Raw genomic sequence first — 16,702 nt, 5'->3', positions numbered from 1 at the left:
GCGGCGTACGGTGTGGGGGGGGGACTCCTCCTTTCCCCTGCTCTGTCCCTTCGCACTTTGGGCTGGGGGAGGTCTGGCTCCGCACCGCGCTGGCGCCGCAGCCCCCCTGCCCCCATCTCCCGGGCCGCTCAGCAGCTGCGGTCCCCGGGCTCTCCAGCCTAGCCCGCAGGTACCCCCCATCCCCCTCCTCCTCAAGGATCGCCCCGCCCCTCGCCCGGGCCCGGGCGGGCGGCCCAGCTGCAGCGTGGCCGGCTGGTCCCAGCCTCCTAGCGGCCCGGCTGGCCCTGTTTCTCCTCCCCTTGCCCGCGGCGTTGCGGGGTCGGTGGGCTGGCTCTTCCCCCGCCCCCTCGCGCTGCACGCCGGGCGGACATGGCAGCCGCCCGGCCCCACCTCCGCAGCCCGCAGGCAGCCGGCCGGCCCCGGGCCCCGAGCGCGAGCGGCCGCCAGCGAGGCTCGCCCCTCGCGGCCCCCACGATGGAGAAGAGCTCCAGCTGCGAGAGCCTCGGGCCCGACCCGCCAGCCGCCCGCCAGCCCAGCGTGGACTCGCTCTCCAGGTACCGCGGGGCGGGGCGGGGCGGGGCGGGGCTGGGCTGGGCTATGCCTTAGCTGAGCAAAGCTGCGTGATCCCCCGCCCTTCCTGCCCTGCTTGGCGGCGGGCTCCCGCACTCCCAGCCCTGAGGCGGGGCTGCGGGGGAAATGGGTGTCTGGCTCCAGCGGTGGTCCGGGGTATTCCCCCGAAAGAGATGTGGGTCCGCGGAAATCCCATCCAAATAAACCTGTTGCCACCAAAGCACAGAAAGAGTGTGGGAGAGCGGTGTAAGCGTGCAGCTTCTACCCAGCAGGGGAGAGAGACTGAGGTCCCCTGGCGGGCAGGGCGCCGTGATCCTTGGCGGAGGCTGAAGCCCTCAGTCATCGGGTTTGGGTTGCTGGCTCCTGCTGAACCGGAATATGAGGATCAGGCGCAGCAGCTGTTTTTTATCTGTTCATTTGCAGTTGCACCTGTATTGGCCTTTTTGAAATGGACAAATGAAAAACCTAATTAGTAACTTGAAAAATTCCGGTTTGTTGTGATTACTTGAAATTTTGTACAGGTTATTGCAAATGCTTAATTACTTATTGTCCTAAATAGAACTTTAGCTTGAAAATCAGTAAGAGCTCTAAGAATATTGTGTGACGATCCAATTCAGAACTTCTTAAAAATCTAGGTGGTTTATCCATTGGATCACTAAAGAAGTGATGATGGTGTGGGGGTGTTTTTATGTTTGGAAAATTGCACTCCCATTGAATTTTTATCAATAATTATGCTTCTGGGATATGTTGATAATGGTCATTGACAATAATGTGTGACTATTTATATTGTAGCTGTTCTTCACTTCAAATGCTTGACTTTATGTGCTTATTTATTTGCTTATGTCTAGCTGTGTTGGTCCCCAAATATTAGCAAGTCAAAGTGGTTGAGGTAGTATCTTTTTTGATCAACTTCATTCACTTTTATTGGAAATTAGCCCAATAAAAGATATTAGCTCACCCACTTGTCCCTGTTACTAGCTAAATAATGTTCTTTTATTGTCATTTCAGTGTAATTTACAAGGTTCTCAAAAAAGCAAAAGAAGTTCTATCACATGACATCATATTTATACTCATCAGCAAAAGTTGGAACCTTTAAATTCCCTGACAAGGACCTCTGCAACTTGAGCTGAGTTACTGAGGGAAGTAGTACGTTGTCATCCTCTAGTATGGGCCAGCACTAAAAGGGAATGGGGCACTTAGCTAGTGGGTTTTACAGATGTTTGGTGACCACAGAGGAACAGTGAGAATCAGGAATGTTAGGGTCCACTCAAAGCTCTGGAAGGGCATGAAGGTCTCATCTTGCTGAAGTCTTCTGTCCACCCACTCTTGTTGCCCAGCCATTCCTAGTTCTCTCCTCCCAAGCCCTCATCCATGGCCTGAAGTGGATCCCGTTGCTGAATCTCAGACCTTCACTCCCCACATGGCAAACACTCTGACTCCTTGTCAAATCTGTCTCCGTCCACCCTACTGGTTCTCAGTCTCCTTGCCCAACCAGTCCCGGTTGCTTCAGCTTGTCATCGAATTTCATTTTCTGCTCCTGCCCAGCTCCCATTCTATCCCTTTTCTCTTCTTTGATCCCAGTCACTTCCCCCACTGAATTCATAGTTTCTTTCTGTCTCTATCTTCCCCCTCACCGCCCCCCACCTCCAGTGCCACTTTTGGGCTGCCTGTCCCAGTCTACTCCCCTTCCTCTCTCACACGTCCAACTCTTGACTACTCTTCATTAAAATCAAGACACTCTCTCTCCCATGCTGTCTTGGTCCTGCAGAGGGGTGTTTGTGTATCACTGTGGTATGGCTCTGCTTTGAGCTAGGAATTTGATTCCCACCTCAAAGAGGCATACCCGTCCAAGGGCTGATGGTTTAGGCCAGATCTACAGTAAAGGGAAAAATCGATTTAAGATACACAATTCCAGCTGCTGTCCCCAGAGTGAGAGGTCAACAAGAGAAACTTTCCTGTCGACTTCCCTTACTCCTCGCGACTGAAAGGAGTACCAGGCTTGACAGTTGAGCCCTCATCATTTGACTTAGCGTGGCCCCACCAGGCTTGCTGAATGGAACCCTGGAAGATAGAGGGCCACTGAGTTGATCTTCTGGTAAGTGTAGATGTACCCATAGAAAAAGGTTTCTAACCTTCAGAGCAACAAAGTTCTGAAACCACCTTCCCAGGAGACTGGGGGAGCAAATAAACTGAACTGGCTTCAAGACTGAGCTTGATGAGTTAATGGCAAGATGGTCCAAAGGCAAGATGCCTGCCATGGCCTATAGCTGAGGTGCAGCTGCTCACAGCAAATATCTCCAGTAGTTGGTGATGAGACGCTAGGTGGGGTAACTGAGTTACTACAGCAAAGTCCTTCCCCGTTTTCTGGCTGGTGGGTCTTGCCCACCTGCTCAGGGTCTAACTGATTGCCATGGAATGGGTTGGAGAGGAATTTCCCTGCAGGTCAAATTGGAAGACTTTGTTATTTCCATCTTCCTTCTCAGCATGGAGCCTACGTCACACGTAGGCTTAAATGGTGGATGAAGTTTTTAAACAGTGATCTGAGGGCTTCCATAATTAAGCCAGAGGTTGAGGGGTCTGTTTCAGCAGAGCCTGAAATATGCAGGAGATCAAATTACATGATGATCCTGTGTGGTCTAATTGAGCTAGCATTCTAAAACTAGCCTGTTGTTGCAGCAGCTTGAGTAGCAGTTGGTGCTATCCCTCCCAAGTTTGTACCCATCCGAGAGGCTAAGCTTGTGTGCAAGGCGGCTTGCCTCTTCCACTGATGGCGAATCCACGACTGAAGTCTATAGTCATCTGGCCAGCTCAGGCAAACCTAGTGTTGGTATGTCTCCTTGAGCTGGGACTCACACCCACAGTTCACAGGGTACACAAACACTGATTGCTAGGAGAGATGGCAGGGTGCCATTTGATTTAAAGGGGAGAGGGGTGTGAGAACATGGGGTCAGACTGAGGAGAGCGGTTTCAGCAGTGTTACCGAGCATGCTCAGTACAAGCCAAGGAGCAAATTGCAGGGGACCGACCCCATCTACCCTCCCTGCCCACACATCATGTCTTTCCGGGGGCTACCAAGGCACTGGAAAACTCTAGTTTTTTGTCAGGTAACTTAGCAGATCACAGAAGCACTGTATCTAATTCAGAAGGAAAGAACAGAAAAAGCAATCCTCATGACCCATCCCCTGTTGCCTATTCCCAGCTTCTCGTAACCAGAAGCTAGGGACATCACCCCTGCCTATTCTGTCTTGTAGCCATTCATAGACCTATCCTCCCTAAACTCATTTGTTCTTATGGCAACCCTCTGATAGTTTGGGCCTTTCCACCATCCCATGGCAAAGAGATCCACAGGTTGACTGTCAAGAAGTAATTTATTTTGTTTGTTTTAAATCTGCTGCCCATAAATTTCCTTGGGTGACCTTCTTGTGTTATGTTAATTAAGGAATAAATGACATTTCATTATTCTATTTTTCCACACCATTTGCGATTTTCTAGACATCTAACATTCTCCCTCACCCTGTAGTCATTTTTTTTCCAAGCTGAAAAGTCCTAGTCTTGTTAATTTCTCTTATGCGGAAGCTGTTCCTTACCCCTAATCATTCCTGTTGTCCTTTCAGGACCTTTTCCAAATCAAATATATCTTTCTTTTAGATGGGGTGACCAGACCTGCATACAGAATTCAAGATATGGGCATACCATGATTTTATATAGAGGCAATATGACATTTTCTGGCTTACTATCTGTTCCTTTCCAAATGATTCCCAATATTCTGTTAGCTTTTTAGCTTTTAGACTGCCACTGCATATTGAGCAGATGTTTTCAGGGAACTATCCACAATGATTCCAAGATCTCTTTCTTTAGTGGCAACAGCTCTTTTAGACCCCATCATGTTTGTATGTACAGTTGGGGTTGTATTTTTCCATGTGCATTACTTCACAGTTATCAAAACTGAATACCTTCTGCCCTTAATGTTGCCCAGTCACCCAGTTTTGTGAGATCTCTGTAGTCAGCTTTGAACTTAACTATTTTGAGTAGTTTTATATCATTGGCAAATTTTGCCACCTCACTGTTTATCCCCTTTTAAAGGACATTTACGAGAAATGGTCCAAATGCAAATCCTAGCAGCACACCTCTCATTTCTGCTCTTTCCCCTCTCTGTCTTTAAAGTGGAGTACAGTAAACCTTTGAGATATGCAGGGATTGTGTTCCTGCAACCCCCGTGTAACTCAAATTTTTGCACAAGTTGAGGGGAGATGGGAACCAGGCTGGTGGGCTGGTCAGTTTCCTGGCTCCCAGAGTGGCCTGCATCAGTTTCCTGGCTCTGCAAGGGGAGGGGAGCTGCGAGCCAGGCTGCTGCCTGGTTTCAAGCTCCCTGCCACTCCTGAGACCGGGAAACTGCTCCTGACAGGAGTGGCAGCCAAGAGTCAGGCTGCTGCCTCTGATAGGAGTGGCTTACCCGCTCCTGTCAGAGACAGCAGCCTGACTCTTGGCTGCTGCTCCTGACAGGAGCGGTTTCCCGCTCCTGTCAGGGGCAGTAGTTGCATTAACCCGAGACATGTGCAACTTGGTTGTGCTTATCTTGAGGGTTTACTGTACCCAGCAATGTTTACATGATGATCTAACCATCCTTCAGTTACTTGAATGACAAGCCTTTTGCTGTTATCTTAATCACCCTGCCTCCCTCTGTTTATAAACAAGCTCCCAGACCCAAAGACTATACCACCCTATCCTGTAAACCTACTGACTTCTGTATTTACCAACATACTGCCAGCTTTCATCCAGAACACAGTATGATCCTTTGTCTACAGCCAAACCCTGAGAGAGAGCCATCTTTGCTCCAGGTCCTCAAACAAACACCTACAGGATCTCTATCAGGCATTTTTAAAATTACAGTACCCAAATGAGGAACTGAAGAAACAGGTTGACAGTCAGGTAGGTACCTAGAAGTTACCTAATAGAGGATAGACCCAACAAAGAAAGCAACAGAACACCACAGGCCATTACCTTCAGCACCCAGCTAAAAACTCTCCTATACATCATCAAGGATCTACAACCTATCTTGGATGACAGCCCCTCATTCTTACAGACCTTGTGAGGCAGGCCAGTCCTCGCTTACAGACTTGACTTAGGCTACCTCGACACTTACCAGGAATGTCGATGACTGCTACGCAATTTTTGGTGCAGCAGTTGTGTACCTAAAATCGATTTTGCAGCCATCGACTTTGGTCCCTGTTCTCACTGCAGAATGTCAATGGGAGCGCTCCTCCTGTCGGCATTCCTTACCCTTGTGGCTCACAAGGAGTTCTGGGGTTGACATTAACCCTGGAACGTGCCGCAAAATGGGTCCCCAGAAGATTGTTCCTAAGAGTTCAATCTTCCGCAGCCACTGTAGACCTGGCCCTACTTAACTTAAAACTTTGTACTCTGGATGGAGTGTAGGTCCTCTATGAGTCTCCTCCAGTTCACTCTGAGACCTGTGCCAGCGGGAGCTACAGCTCCTGGTAAGGTCACCCAAACTGGACAGGTCAAAGGGTAGAAACCAGACAAATTTGGACTACCTCTCCCCCATGTAAAAGGGGTTGCCTTAAGGTTAACAACTCTATCCATAAAAACCAAAAGTTACAGAAACATCTACCAAGAAACCTACTCGCTTACAGACGGTCCCCTCAAATACTACCGACCACACACCCTACAATAGAGACCTAAACCAAGAACCTATCCCTGCAACAAACCACACTGCCAACTCTGTCCACATATCTACCGTTGTGACACCATAATAGGACCTAATCACATCAGACATGCCATCAGGGGTTTGTTCTCCTGCACATTTACTAATGTGACATATGGCATCACATGCCAGCAATGCCCTCTACCATGTACATTGGACAGACTAGGCTGGCTATACGCAATACAATAAATGACCACAAATCAAACGTCAAGAATGGCAGCATACAAAAACCAGCAGATGAGTACTTTAACATCCCTAGACACATAGTAACAGACTTGAAAATTACCGTACTTGGTGGGGGGGGGGAAAAACCTTCAAAAACAGACGGCAGTATGAAACTGCTGAGCTGGGATTCATATGCAAATTTGACACCATCAGAATGGGTCTGAATAGAGACTGGGAAATGGCTCTGTCATTCCAATAAGTAAATTTCGCCTTTAGGTAGTCTCACCTTCTTATCACTGTTGAAAGTGAGTCATATCCACCCTGATTGAATTAGTCTCATTAACGCTGATATAACACTCATATCTCTGCATGTATGTGGATATCCCTATCATGTGATTCTTTTCATGCATCTGGTGAAGAGAGCTGCAGCCCACAAAAGCTTATGCCCTAATAAATGGGTTAGTCTTTAAGGTGCCAGGGGACTCCTTGTTTTTGTGAAATAGCCTAACCCAGCTACCTCTTTGAAATATAAGAACCAGTTTGCTCTCTGTTGTATGCAAAAGGCAAGGAAGATCTTGACCAGGAAAGCTGATCCTGTCCTGAAGTGCTTCAGTCAAAAAAGAAACTTGGCCTAAGGCACAAGCGCCTTTGAAAAATTTACCTGTGGTAAACTATTGCTGGGTTTCTGTTTATAGGATTTTGTTAAAAGTAACTACCTGTTTGAAAACCAGGCATGTATAACAGAGCTTGGACTTCCTCCAGTCATTAACAACGTCTGACAAAGAATGGAGAGAAAGGAATAAGAATCATATATATCTGGTTTATTACACTGTGACTGGAGTTCCAGGGGAGCCTGTTGAAGTCTCTCAATTAGGGTGAACTGCAAGGAATCACAGAATCAAAAAATACTAGGACTGGAAGGGACCTCGAGAGGCCATCGAGTCCAGCCGCTGCCCTCATGGCAGGACCAGGTACCGTCTAAACCATTCCTGATAGACATCTATCTATCCTGTTCTTAAATATCTCCAGTGATGGAGATTCCACAACCTCCCTTGGCAATTTATTCCACTGTTTGACCACCCTGACAGTTAGGAACTTTTTCCTAATGTCCAACCTAAACCTCCCTTGCTGCAGTTTAAGTCCATTGCCTCTTGTTCTTTTTGGCCTCTGAGGATAGAATAAGTTTTCCCCCTCATCCTTATGACACCCTTTTAGATACCTGAATACCGCTATCATGTCACCCCTCAATCTTCTCTTTTCCAAACTAAACAAGCCCAATTTTCTGCCTTTCTTCATAGGTCACATTGTCTAGACTTTTAATCATTCTTGTCGCTCTTTTTTGGACCCTCTCTAATTTCTCCACATCTTTCTTGAACTGCGGTGCCCAGAATTGGACACAATACTCCAGCTGAGGCCTGACCAGTGCAGAGTAGTAGTAGTAGACGACATCCTTCAGTCTACGTAGACTATGGATTGCGCCCTTCATAGTTCCATTTGGGATCATCATTTGCAGCATCGTCTGTGACTGTGAAGGCCCACATGAGAGTGACAGTCCTTGCTGCATCTGTTGCATGTGTAATGGGTGTCTGGCAGGTCCTTCCTGTGCTTTCTGTGGGCTCGCTTCTCCTCTGCTAGCTGTCTGATCCTCATCTCACCCTTCTGAAGGCCCTTGTGTAGTTCCTTCCTCCATCTGCTGTGATTGTCTGCCAGCTCCTTCCAGCTGTCCAGCTCAATGTCTGCCCCCCGAGGTCCCTCTTGCAAACATCTTTGTAGCACAACTGGGGGCATCCGGAAGGTCTTTTCCCAGAGGCTAGCTCTCCATACAGGATGTCTTTTGGGATCCTTCCATCATTCATCCTGTGGATGTGGCCAAGCCAGCGGAGCCGCCGCTGCCTGAGGAGGGTGTGCATGGTTGGGATTCCAGCTTGCTTAAGGATGGCAGTGTTGGACACTCTGTCCTTCCATGATATTCCAAGGATGTGCCTGAGGCAGCGCAAGTGGAAGATGTTCAGCCTCTTTTCCTGGAGGGTGTACAAGGTCCAGGACTCACTGCTGTAAAGGAGGGTGCTGAGGATGCAGGCTCTGTAGTCTTGCATTTTGGTGTGGGTGTACAACTTGATGTTATTCCACACTCTCTCGCTGAGTCTGGACAGAGTTGTGGCTGCTTTTCCGATCCTCCTATGTAGCTCAGTCTCCAGTGACAGGTGTCAGTGATGGTGGACCCGAGGAAACGAACTCGTGGACGACCTCTAACGTATAGTTGTCAATACTGATTGATGGAGGTTCAGCAATGTCCTGACCAAGTACATTTGTCTTCTTTAGGCTGATGGAAAGCCTGAAGTCCTTGCGTGCTTTGGAGAACTGATCCAGCAATTTCTGAAGCTGGTCTTCTGTGTGTGACACTATAGCAGCGTCATCTGCCAACAGCATATTTCTGATGAGAACTTCCCGCGCCTTAGATTTAGCTGTCAGCCTTGCAAGATTAAACAGTTTCCCATCAGATCTTGTGTGCAAAAAGATGCCCTCTGTTGAAGATCCAAAGGCATGCTTCAGGAGGAGTGCGAAGAAGATCCTGAACAATGTCGGAGCAAAGCGCAGAGTAGAGCGGAAGAATCACTTCTCATGTCTTGTTCACAACACACCTGTTAATGCATCCCAGAATCATGTTTGTTTTTTTTGCAGCAGCGTCACACTGTTGACTCATATTTAGCTTGTGGTCCGCTATAACTCCTAGATCCCTTTTTGCTGTAGGCATTCCTAGACAGTCTCTCCCCATTCTGTATGTGTGAAACTGGTTGTTCCTTCCCAAGTGGAGCACTTTGCATTTGTCCTTATTAAACTTCATCCTGTTTACCTCAGACCAACTCTCCAATTTATCCAGATCATTTTGAATTATGACCCTATTCTCCAAAGCAGTTGCAACCCCTCCCAGCTTGGTATCATCTGCAAACATAATAAGAGTACTTTCTATGCCAATATCTAAATTGTTGATGAAGATATTGCACAGAAGTGGTCCTAAAACAGACCCCTGCAGAACCCCACTTGTCATACTCTTCCAGCAGGATTGAGAACCATTAAGAACTACTCTCTGAGTATGGTTATCCATCCAGTTATGCACCCACCTTATAGTAGCCTCATCTAAATTGTATTTGCCTTGCTTTTTATAAGAATGTCATGTGAGACCATATCAAGTGCTTTACTAAAGTCTAGGTATACCACATCTACCCTATCCACAAGGCTCATTATCCGATCAAAGGAAGCTATCAGATTGGTTTCACATGATTTGTTCTTTGCAAATCCATGCTGGCTGTTCACTATCACCTTACCACCTTCCAAGTGCTTGCAGATGATTTCTTTAATTACCTGCTCCATTATCTTTCCTGGCACAGAAGTTAAGCTGACTGTCCTGTAGTTCCCTGGGTTATTCTTCTTCCCCTTTTTATACATGGGCACTATATTTGCCCTTTTCCAGTCTTCTGGAATCTCTCCTGTCTCCCATGATTTTCCAAAGATGATAAATAAAGGCTCAGATACCTCCTCTATCAGCTCCTTGAGTATTCTAGGATGCATTTCAACAGGCCCTGGTGACTTGCAGACATCTAATTTTTCTAAGTGATTTTTAACTTTGTTCTTTTTTTATTTCAACTTCTAACCCTACCCCTTTCCCACTAGGATTCACTATGTTAGGCATTCCTTCATCAAACTTCTCATTAAGTCATTCAGCATCTCTGCCATTTCCAAGTTTCCTGTTACTGTTTCTCCCTCCTTACTGAGCACTGGCCCTACCCTGTCCCTGGTCTTCCTCTTGTTTCTGATGTATTTATAAAAAGCCTTCTTGTTTTTCCCTTTATGCCTGTAGCTAGTTTGAGCTCATTTTGTGCCTTAGCCTTTCTAATCTTGGTCCTGCATTCTTGTGTTGTTTGCCTATATTCATCCTTTGTAATTTGTCCTTGTTTCCATTTTTATATGATTCCTTTTTTATTTTGAGATCATGCAAGATCTCCTGGTTAAGTCAAGGTGGTCTTTTGCCATATTTTCTATCTTTCCTACTCAGCAGGATAGCTTGCTTTTGGGCCCTTAATAATGTCCCTTTGAAAAACTGCCAACTCTCCTCAGCTGTTTTTCCCTTCAGTTTTGCTTCCCATGGGACCTTACCTACCAGCTCTCTGAGTTTACCAAAATCTGCCCTCCTGAAATCCATTTTCTCTATTTTGCTGTTTTCCCTTCTACCCTTCCTTAGAATTGTGAACTCTATGATTTCATGATCACTTTCACCCAAGCTGCCTTCCACTTTCAAGTTCTCTACCAATTCCTCTCTATTTGTTAAAATCAAATCTACAACAGCTTCCCCCCAGTAGCTTTTTCAACCTTTTGTAATAAAAAATTGTCTCCAATGCAATCCAAGAACTTACTGGATAGTCTGTGCCCCACTGTATTGGTTTCCCAACATATATCTGGATAGTTGAAGTCCCCCATCACCACCAAATCCGGGGCCCAGCATGACAATGTTAGTTGTTTAAAAAAAGCCTCATCCACCTCTTCCACCTGGGTAGGCGGCCTGTAGTATACTCCTAGCAGGACATCACCCTTGTTTTTTACCTCTTTTAGTCTAACCCAGAGACTCAACATGTCCATCTCCTACGTCCATCTCCACCTCAGTCCAAGTGTGTACATTTTTAATATACAAAGCAACACCTCCCCCCTTTCTTCCCTGTCTGTCCTTCCTAAGCAGGCTGTGCCCTTCAATACCAACATACCAATCATATGTATTATCCCACCAAATTTCCGTGATGCCAACGATGTCATAGTTGTATTTATTTATTAGCTCTTGCAGTTCTCCCTGCTTATTACCCATATTTCTTGCATTTGTATATAGGCATCTGAGATATTGATTTGATCTTGCCTCCCTTTTTTGCCCTGACCCTCTTTTCACTCTGACATTGTTGCCCATGCTGCCTCCCATTTCTGACCCATCTCCCAGGTTTCCATGTTCTCCACTTACCGGTGGGCTTTGCTCCCCTGCCCCCGTCGAACCTAGTTTAAAGTCCTCCTCACTAGATTAGCCAGTCTGTGTCCAAATGCTGTCTTTCCCCTCCTCAAAAGGTGAACGCCGTCTCTGCCTAGCAGTCCTTCCTGGAATAGCATCCCATGGTCGAAGAAGCCAAAGCCCTCCTGGTGACACCATCTTCAAAGCCAGGCATTCACCTCTTGGATGCGCCTGTCTCTGCCTGGGCCCCTACCACTGACAGGCAGGATTGAGGAGAATACCACCTGCACCCCAAACTCCCTCATCCCTGCCCTCAGAGCCCTGAAGTCACTCTTGACCTGCTCAGTGTCACACCTCGCAGTATCATTAGTGCCCAGATGGATGAGAAGGATGGGATAGTAGTCAGAGGGCCGGATAATCCTTGACAATGCCTCCATAACATCTCGGATACGGGCCCCCGGCAGACAACATACCTCCTGAGATGAAATGTCAGGGCGACAGATGGGCGCTTCCGTCCCCCTCGAAAGAGAGTCTCAGACCACCACTACGCTACGTTTTCTCCTCACAGTGGTGGCAGCAGACTTCCCAGCCTTGGGGGTACGAGGCTTCTCCTGTGCCATACGGGGTGATTCTTTGTCTTCTGTATCAAGTACAGCGTAATGGTTTCCTAGTACCACAGTGGGAGGGTTCTGAGCAGGGGTGGAACACTGCCTACTGCCAGAAGTAACAAGCTGCCAGCATCCACCCTGATCTATCTCCTCCTCCACCAGTGGTTTATCAGCCGTCTTGTGTACTGGGAGAGTTACCTGAGCTGTCTCCACATGAATACTATCCAGGAACTGCTCATGGAGTTGGATACTCCTCAAGGAAGGAAGGGGGCATCCACTCCCCAAAGCTGATGGTTCTTCTCATGTTTAGATTTTACTAAGCCAGCACAAAACAGCCTCTATGATACCTTACTTATTACTCTAAAGCAGGGTGGATTGAGTTACATCAAGATTATTTAAATAATTTATTTAAATTACCAAGAGAAAATCATCAATTTAAATCAAGTTTCCCACTGAGATTTTTTTGTATATTTCATAAACAGTAGAGCAAATCTCATTACAAAAACATGTTAATTTGCAACTTAGTACAACATTTTACAATATCTAGGAGGGTATACTTCATGTAATTTTTTAAGATATCTTGATTTGTATTAATTTAGAAAATAATACTTGTTACCTGTCTCAAGCTGCAGGTGCAGCAGGAGTACATTAGAAAGGATAAGAACTAAATCTCTCACAAACACAATAGCACTTTTATTAAATGAAATCTTAAATGTTAGTTATGTTTCACATTGGCAATTGCAGCAGTCTCCAGTGTTGCTAGCTGACGGTTGTCCTTAAAATTTTTTTAAATAAAATTTTATTAACTGTAATGGATGAATCATCACATCACTAAATGTATGATGTCTCTGAAACATCTACAAGTAGCTCTCATCTTTCCCACTCCCACTGAAACAGAAATACATGTTTTTCTGCTACTTCAACTCCAGATTGATTTCTTATCCTGGAGTGAATAATACTGAAAGATGAAAATAGTCTGTGCCTCCAAAGAAAGCTAGTGATGTGAAAAGTTGGCTTAGCGACCAGTGGAACTCTGTTTCTGGATGACTTTGTAATGATTTCCATCAATATAGGAGAATAACTTTTGTTCACAACATTATCAGTAAATAGGTACTGATTCAATAGTTTCTTTCCAGCCTTGAACTTGCTTATGACTGGCATAGTTGAGGCATTTTCCTTATGATGTTTCATTCTTGCAGCTAGGCCCTGCATCTCTTGCTTGCTCTACTTACGCTTGACACATTTTCCTTTTTTAACTAAGCAAGGAATTTCTTCAAAATATTCCCCGATAGGGTCTCTCTTATGACCAGAAAGCAGCACAGTTTTTCTGTTGTAAAAGTCACGCGTGGGGTGTGTATGTATGTATGTATGTAGGAAGTTGTGTGTACTTCCTCCCATTCCACTCCACTGTTCCTTTGTATTCTGCCTTTGTTCTGTCCTATATATTGTCATTGTCTTTAAAACAGCATCTTAACTAACTCCTCTGCCTTGCTTAGCCCAGCTCCACCACCACATGTGCACAGAACCACATGGCTAACATCTAACAAGATACATAAGTAAACACACATTAATAGGTTTGCATTAATAAGTTCTAGCCCAGGAGTCTGCAAACAAAATAGGGAGAAGAGCCATTTTTTCAAATTCAGTTTCAAAATCAATACATCAAGGGCCGCAATGCATGTCAATGAGACAGTCCTTAATAAATAACGTCAAACTGTGCATTTTGTCACCCTATTTTAAGAACAGTGCGCACACAATGATTTGTACCAGTTAGAAAGTTAAGTTACCCCCATCTGGCTAACCTGCCCCGCATCCCCAGGTTTAACTCCTCTCAGCCCCAAACCTGTGCTCCCCATCCCAGAGAGGTGTGACCCCTCTCATCCCCAGACACGCCCTCCCATCCCCAGGCTTAACCTACCTCAGCTTCCACTTGCCCACCTGCTCTTCCCCCCTGCACACTCTCTGGGGCTCCCTGCCCCCGCTCCAACTTCTCAGGCGAGAAAGTGCCTTCAGCTTTCCCACCCACTCCCCACCCAGCTGCGCCAGCACCAGAATCACTGGTTCCCGGGGCTGGGCAGGGAGCTGGGCTGGGTCCTGGGGGAGCTGAGCTTGCACCAGGAAAGAGCTCCAGGCTCTGGCGGCTGCCAGTGGAGATGGGGAGGGGCTGTGACTGTGGAGCAAGGAGGAGCTGTGGGGCTCTGTGCTGCCCCAGAGGAATCACTGGCTCCATGGGGAGGGAAGCTGCACTTGGCTCCCAAGTGGCCTCCTCCCAGCCTCTTTCTCATCCTCAATGGGCTCCTTAGCCCTGGCAGGGACATATGCGGCTGCTCCTCCCCCCAGCTCTCCTGCTCAGTTCCCCCATGTGCGGCACCGGCAGCTCCCTGCCCTGCTGCACTGAAATAATGGAACTCAGTTTAATTGGTTTAATGGTCAGATTCCTCCTACCGCCTTGCTGGCTGTTAAACCAATTAAATTGAATGCCGTTATTTCCGTGGGGGCAGGGCAGGGAGCTGCAAGAGGAGTCAGTAGCGGCAGCATCTGGAGCTGCAAGTAGCTTCTCAAAGAGTTGAGTGCGGCTCCTGAGTCACAGGTTGCTGACCCCTGTTCTAGCCTATCTAGCATTGGATGGCCCTGATTACCATTTACACGTCAGAAAAGTATGTTGCTACAAGTTGACTCTGGGCCTGTTAACTTGTAAGATGCTCAACCCCTTCTGGCTCTGTGTCATACCTGACATAAGATTTGTTGCATATATAAAACAGTGGTATCAACAGTGGTTTTTACAGTAACACTATAATCAGTTAATCTCACACACTATTTTCACAAGGCAGTTGGAATGATCTCCAGAACTGGGCTCTGTTCTTGCGTCAGAGAGCTGTGAGTGAGACTAGTAGTTAATGAAAGGGGGTGTATGGAGAGGGAAGTGTTAAATTATCTCCCACCAAAGAGTGTTTGCATTCCTTGAGGAAATCATACCAGCTAGCAACCTCCACCAGTTACTTTTTTAGAGTTCTCAATCTACAGTTTTGTTGTTCTTTGCTTACTTCTTGGAAGTAACACTTTAAATTCTTAGCTCTTTCACTTTGGTGTTTCTGCTTTCTTTTCATGTCGCTCTGCATGAGGATAACTTTAGAACTCTGAATCTCTCTTTTTTGTTCATGTTGTCTGCAAAACTGGATAGTTTTCATTTCACCTTTAAAATGTATCTGGCTCCTTCTACAAGTCCATTTTGTTGTAATAAAAGTCCTGTAAGGCACAGTCCAAAAATGCTGGATGGCTCAGCACAGGTGGAAAGGTTTATTGCTCACTCAAGAAGCTGGATTGTCTTAATCTTATTGAAATGTATTTATCATCTGAGAAAGTTGGGCCTCATGCTTCAGGACCCTAGAATTTGGAGTTCATAGTGACCCCATTTCTGAAGTTTTGACATCAGGAGAATTATTTAATTACTTCAACTCAGAAATAAACTTCTGAATTTGGCTTAACCATTGTTAAAACATATTGGCTGTGTCTACATTACACTACAAAAATAACTTTGCGGTTACTTACTTCCAAGTACAACTTCAAAGTAAGCATCTTCAAAGTTGAGCGTCTACACACACCCTACGTCAAAGTTAAATGTCAAAGTAGGGCACAGCTCCATTCCTGAGAAAGTAGTAAGGACTTCAAATTTGGGCTCTCTACTTTGAAGTAAGGGAAAATGCGTGTAGACTCTTTGCTGGCTACTTCGATGTAGTGCCTAACTTGGAAGTTAGTTCCTAGTGTAGACACACACATTGTGTATAAAATTAGACAGAGAGCTCTCAGTGAGTTATGTTCATTTTTAAATCAAGCTATATAACCACATACAAGTGACATGAATGTATTCCAGCTAGAATTTTAAAAAGTCTATTATCCTATTGAGCAGCAGTTGTCCAATGAGATACAGCAACAGCCTGTTCTATCAACTGAGAAACAGGGTCGTAAGGCCTATGTGGAGTTTTGGAGGCAGCCGAATATAAACAAATCATGTTATGGGAGAAGGGGTGGCAATTAATCTTCTAACCCTGTTTTATGAAGAATACAAATTGCTCTAACAGCAATAGTTTAGAGCAGAGGTTCCTAATGTGAGTATTTGCAACCGCTGGGGAGTCATTCTCTCATTTCTTCCCTCTCTTAAAATAGTTACACTATTTTACTCCTATGGTTGCACTGTAATTTTGATAACTTGGATTGAGTGTAAACAGATGCAGCGATCCCTGCTTACTCTGCAGACTGGCTGACACAATCACTTTCAATGGTGGGAAGGGCCCCATTTGTCTTGATTATAGCCCTGTGGACACCTGCTCTGATGGCAATTTAAGGTCCTATTTGAAGAATTTTCCCCCGAGGATGAGGCTAACGTTGGAAAGAGATGGATTTGTAATCCATATGGGGCTTTTTCTCAGAATTTTAGACACCAAAGCCACATTGCTGCCAGATGTGTCACACTGGTTGATTGAGTTGCTGTTCAATGACTCATTGAAGTTATAAGTTAAAAGTGAACTTTTTTGGCCAGTTTTAGTATTCAGTAAAGCACAACTATTCATCACTTTCTTCACAGGCTCTGAGAAGGCTTCTTCCATTTGATTCCTTCTCTGTGCGTGAGGCAGGATTTTCAAGAATGGA

General features: G+C 45.9%; 1 protein-coding gene across 6 annotated transcripts in view; it reads left to right on the top strand.

Annotated features, from left to right (window-relative positions):
* Positions 1 to 354: 354 nt before the first annotated feature.
* The window catches only part of MTMR2 (myotubularin related protein 2), a 96,392-nt gene continuing 80,044 nt past the window's right edge, over positions 355 to 16,702 (top strand). For 4 of the 6 annotated variants that reach the window (XM_074984394.1, XM_074984388.1, XM_074984385.1 and 1 more), the window contains exon 1: positions 355 to 554. Coding sequence is in view for 3 of the 6 variants with exons in the window: in XM_074984388.1 (XP_074840489.1) it covers positions 370 to 554 (185 nt within the window). In the remaining 3 variants the exon portion in view is untranslated. The remainder of the gene's footprint in view (positions 555 to 16,702) is intronic. The other 2 variants (XM_074984386.1, XM_074984387.1) reach the window with 2 other exon arrangements.

The sequence above is a fragment of the Carettochelys insculpta genome, chromosome 1 (assembly GCF_033958435.1).
Source record: "Carettochelys insculpta isolate YL-2023 chromosome 1, ASM3395843v1, whole genome shotgun sequence".
NCBI classification, from domain to species: Eukaryota; Metazoa; Chordata; order Testudines; family Carettochelyidae; genus Carettochelys; species Carettochelys insculpta.
Note: the sequence above shows the minus strand (reverse complement) of the source record. Positions and strands in the feature narration are given on the sequence as shown.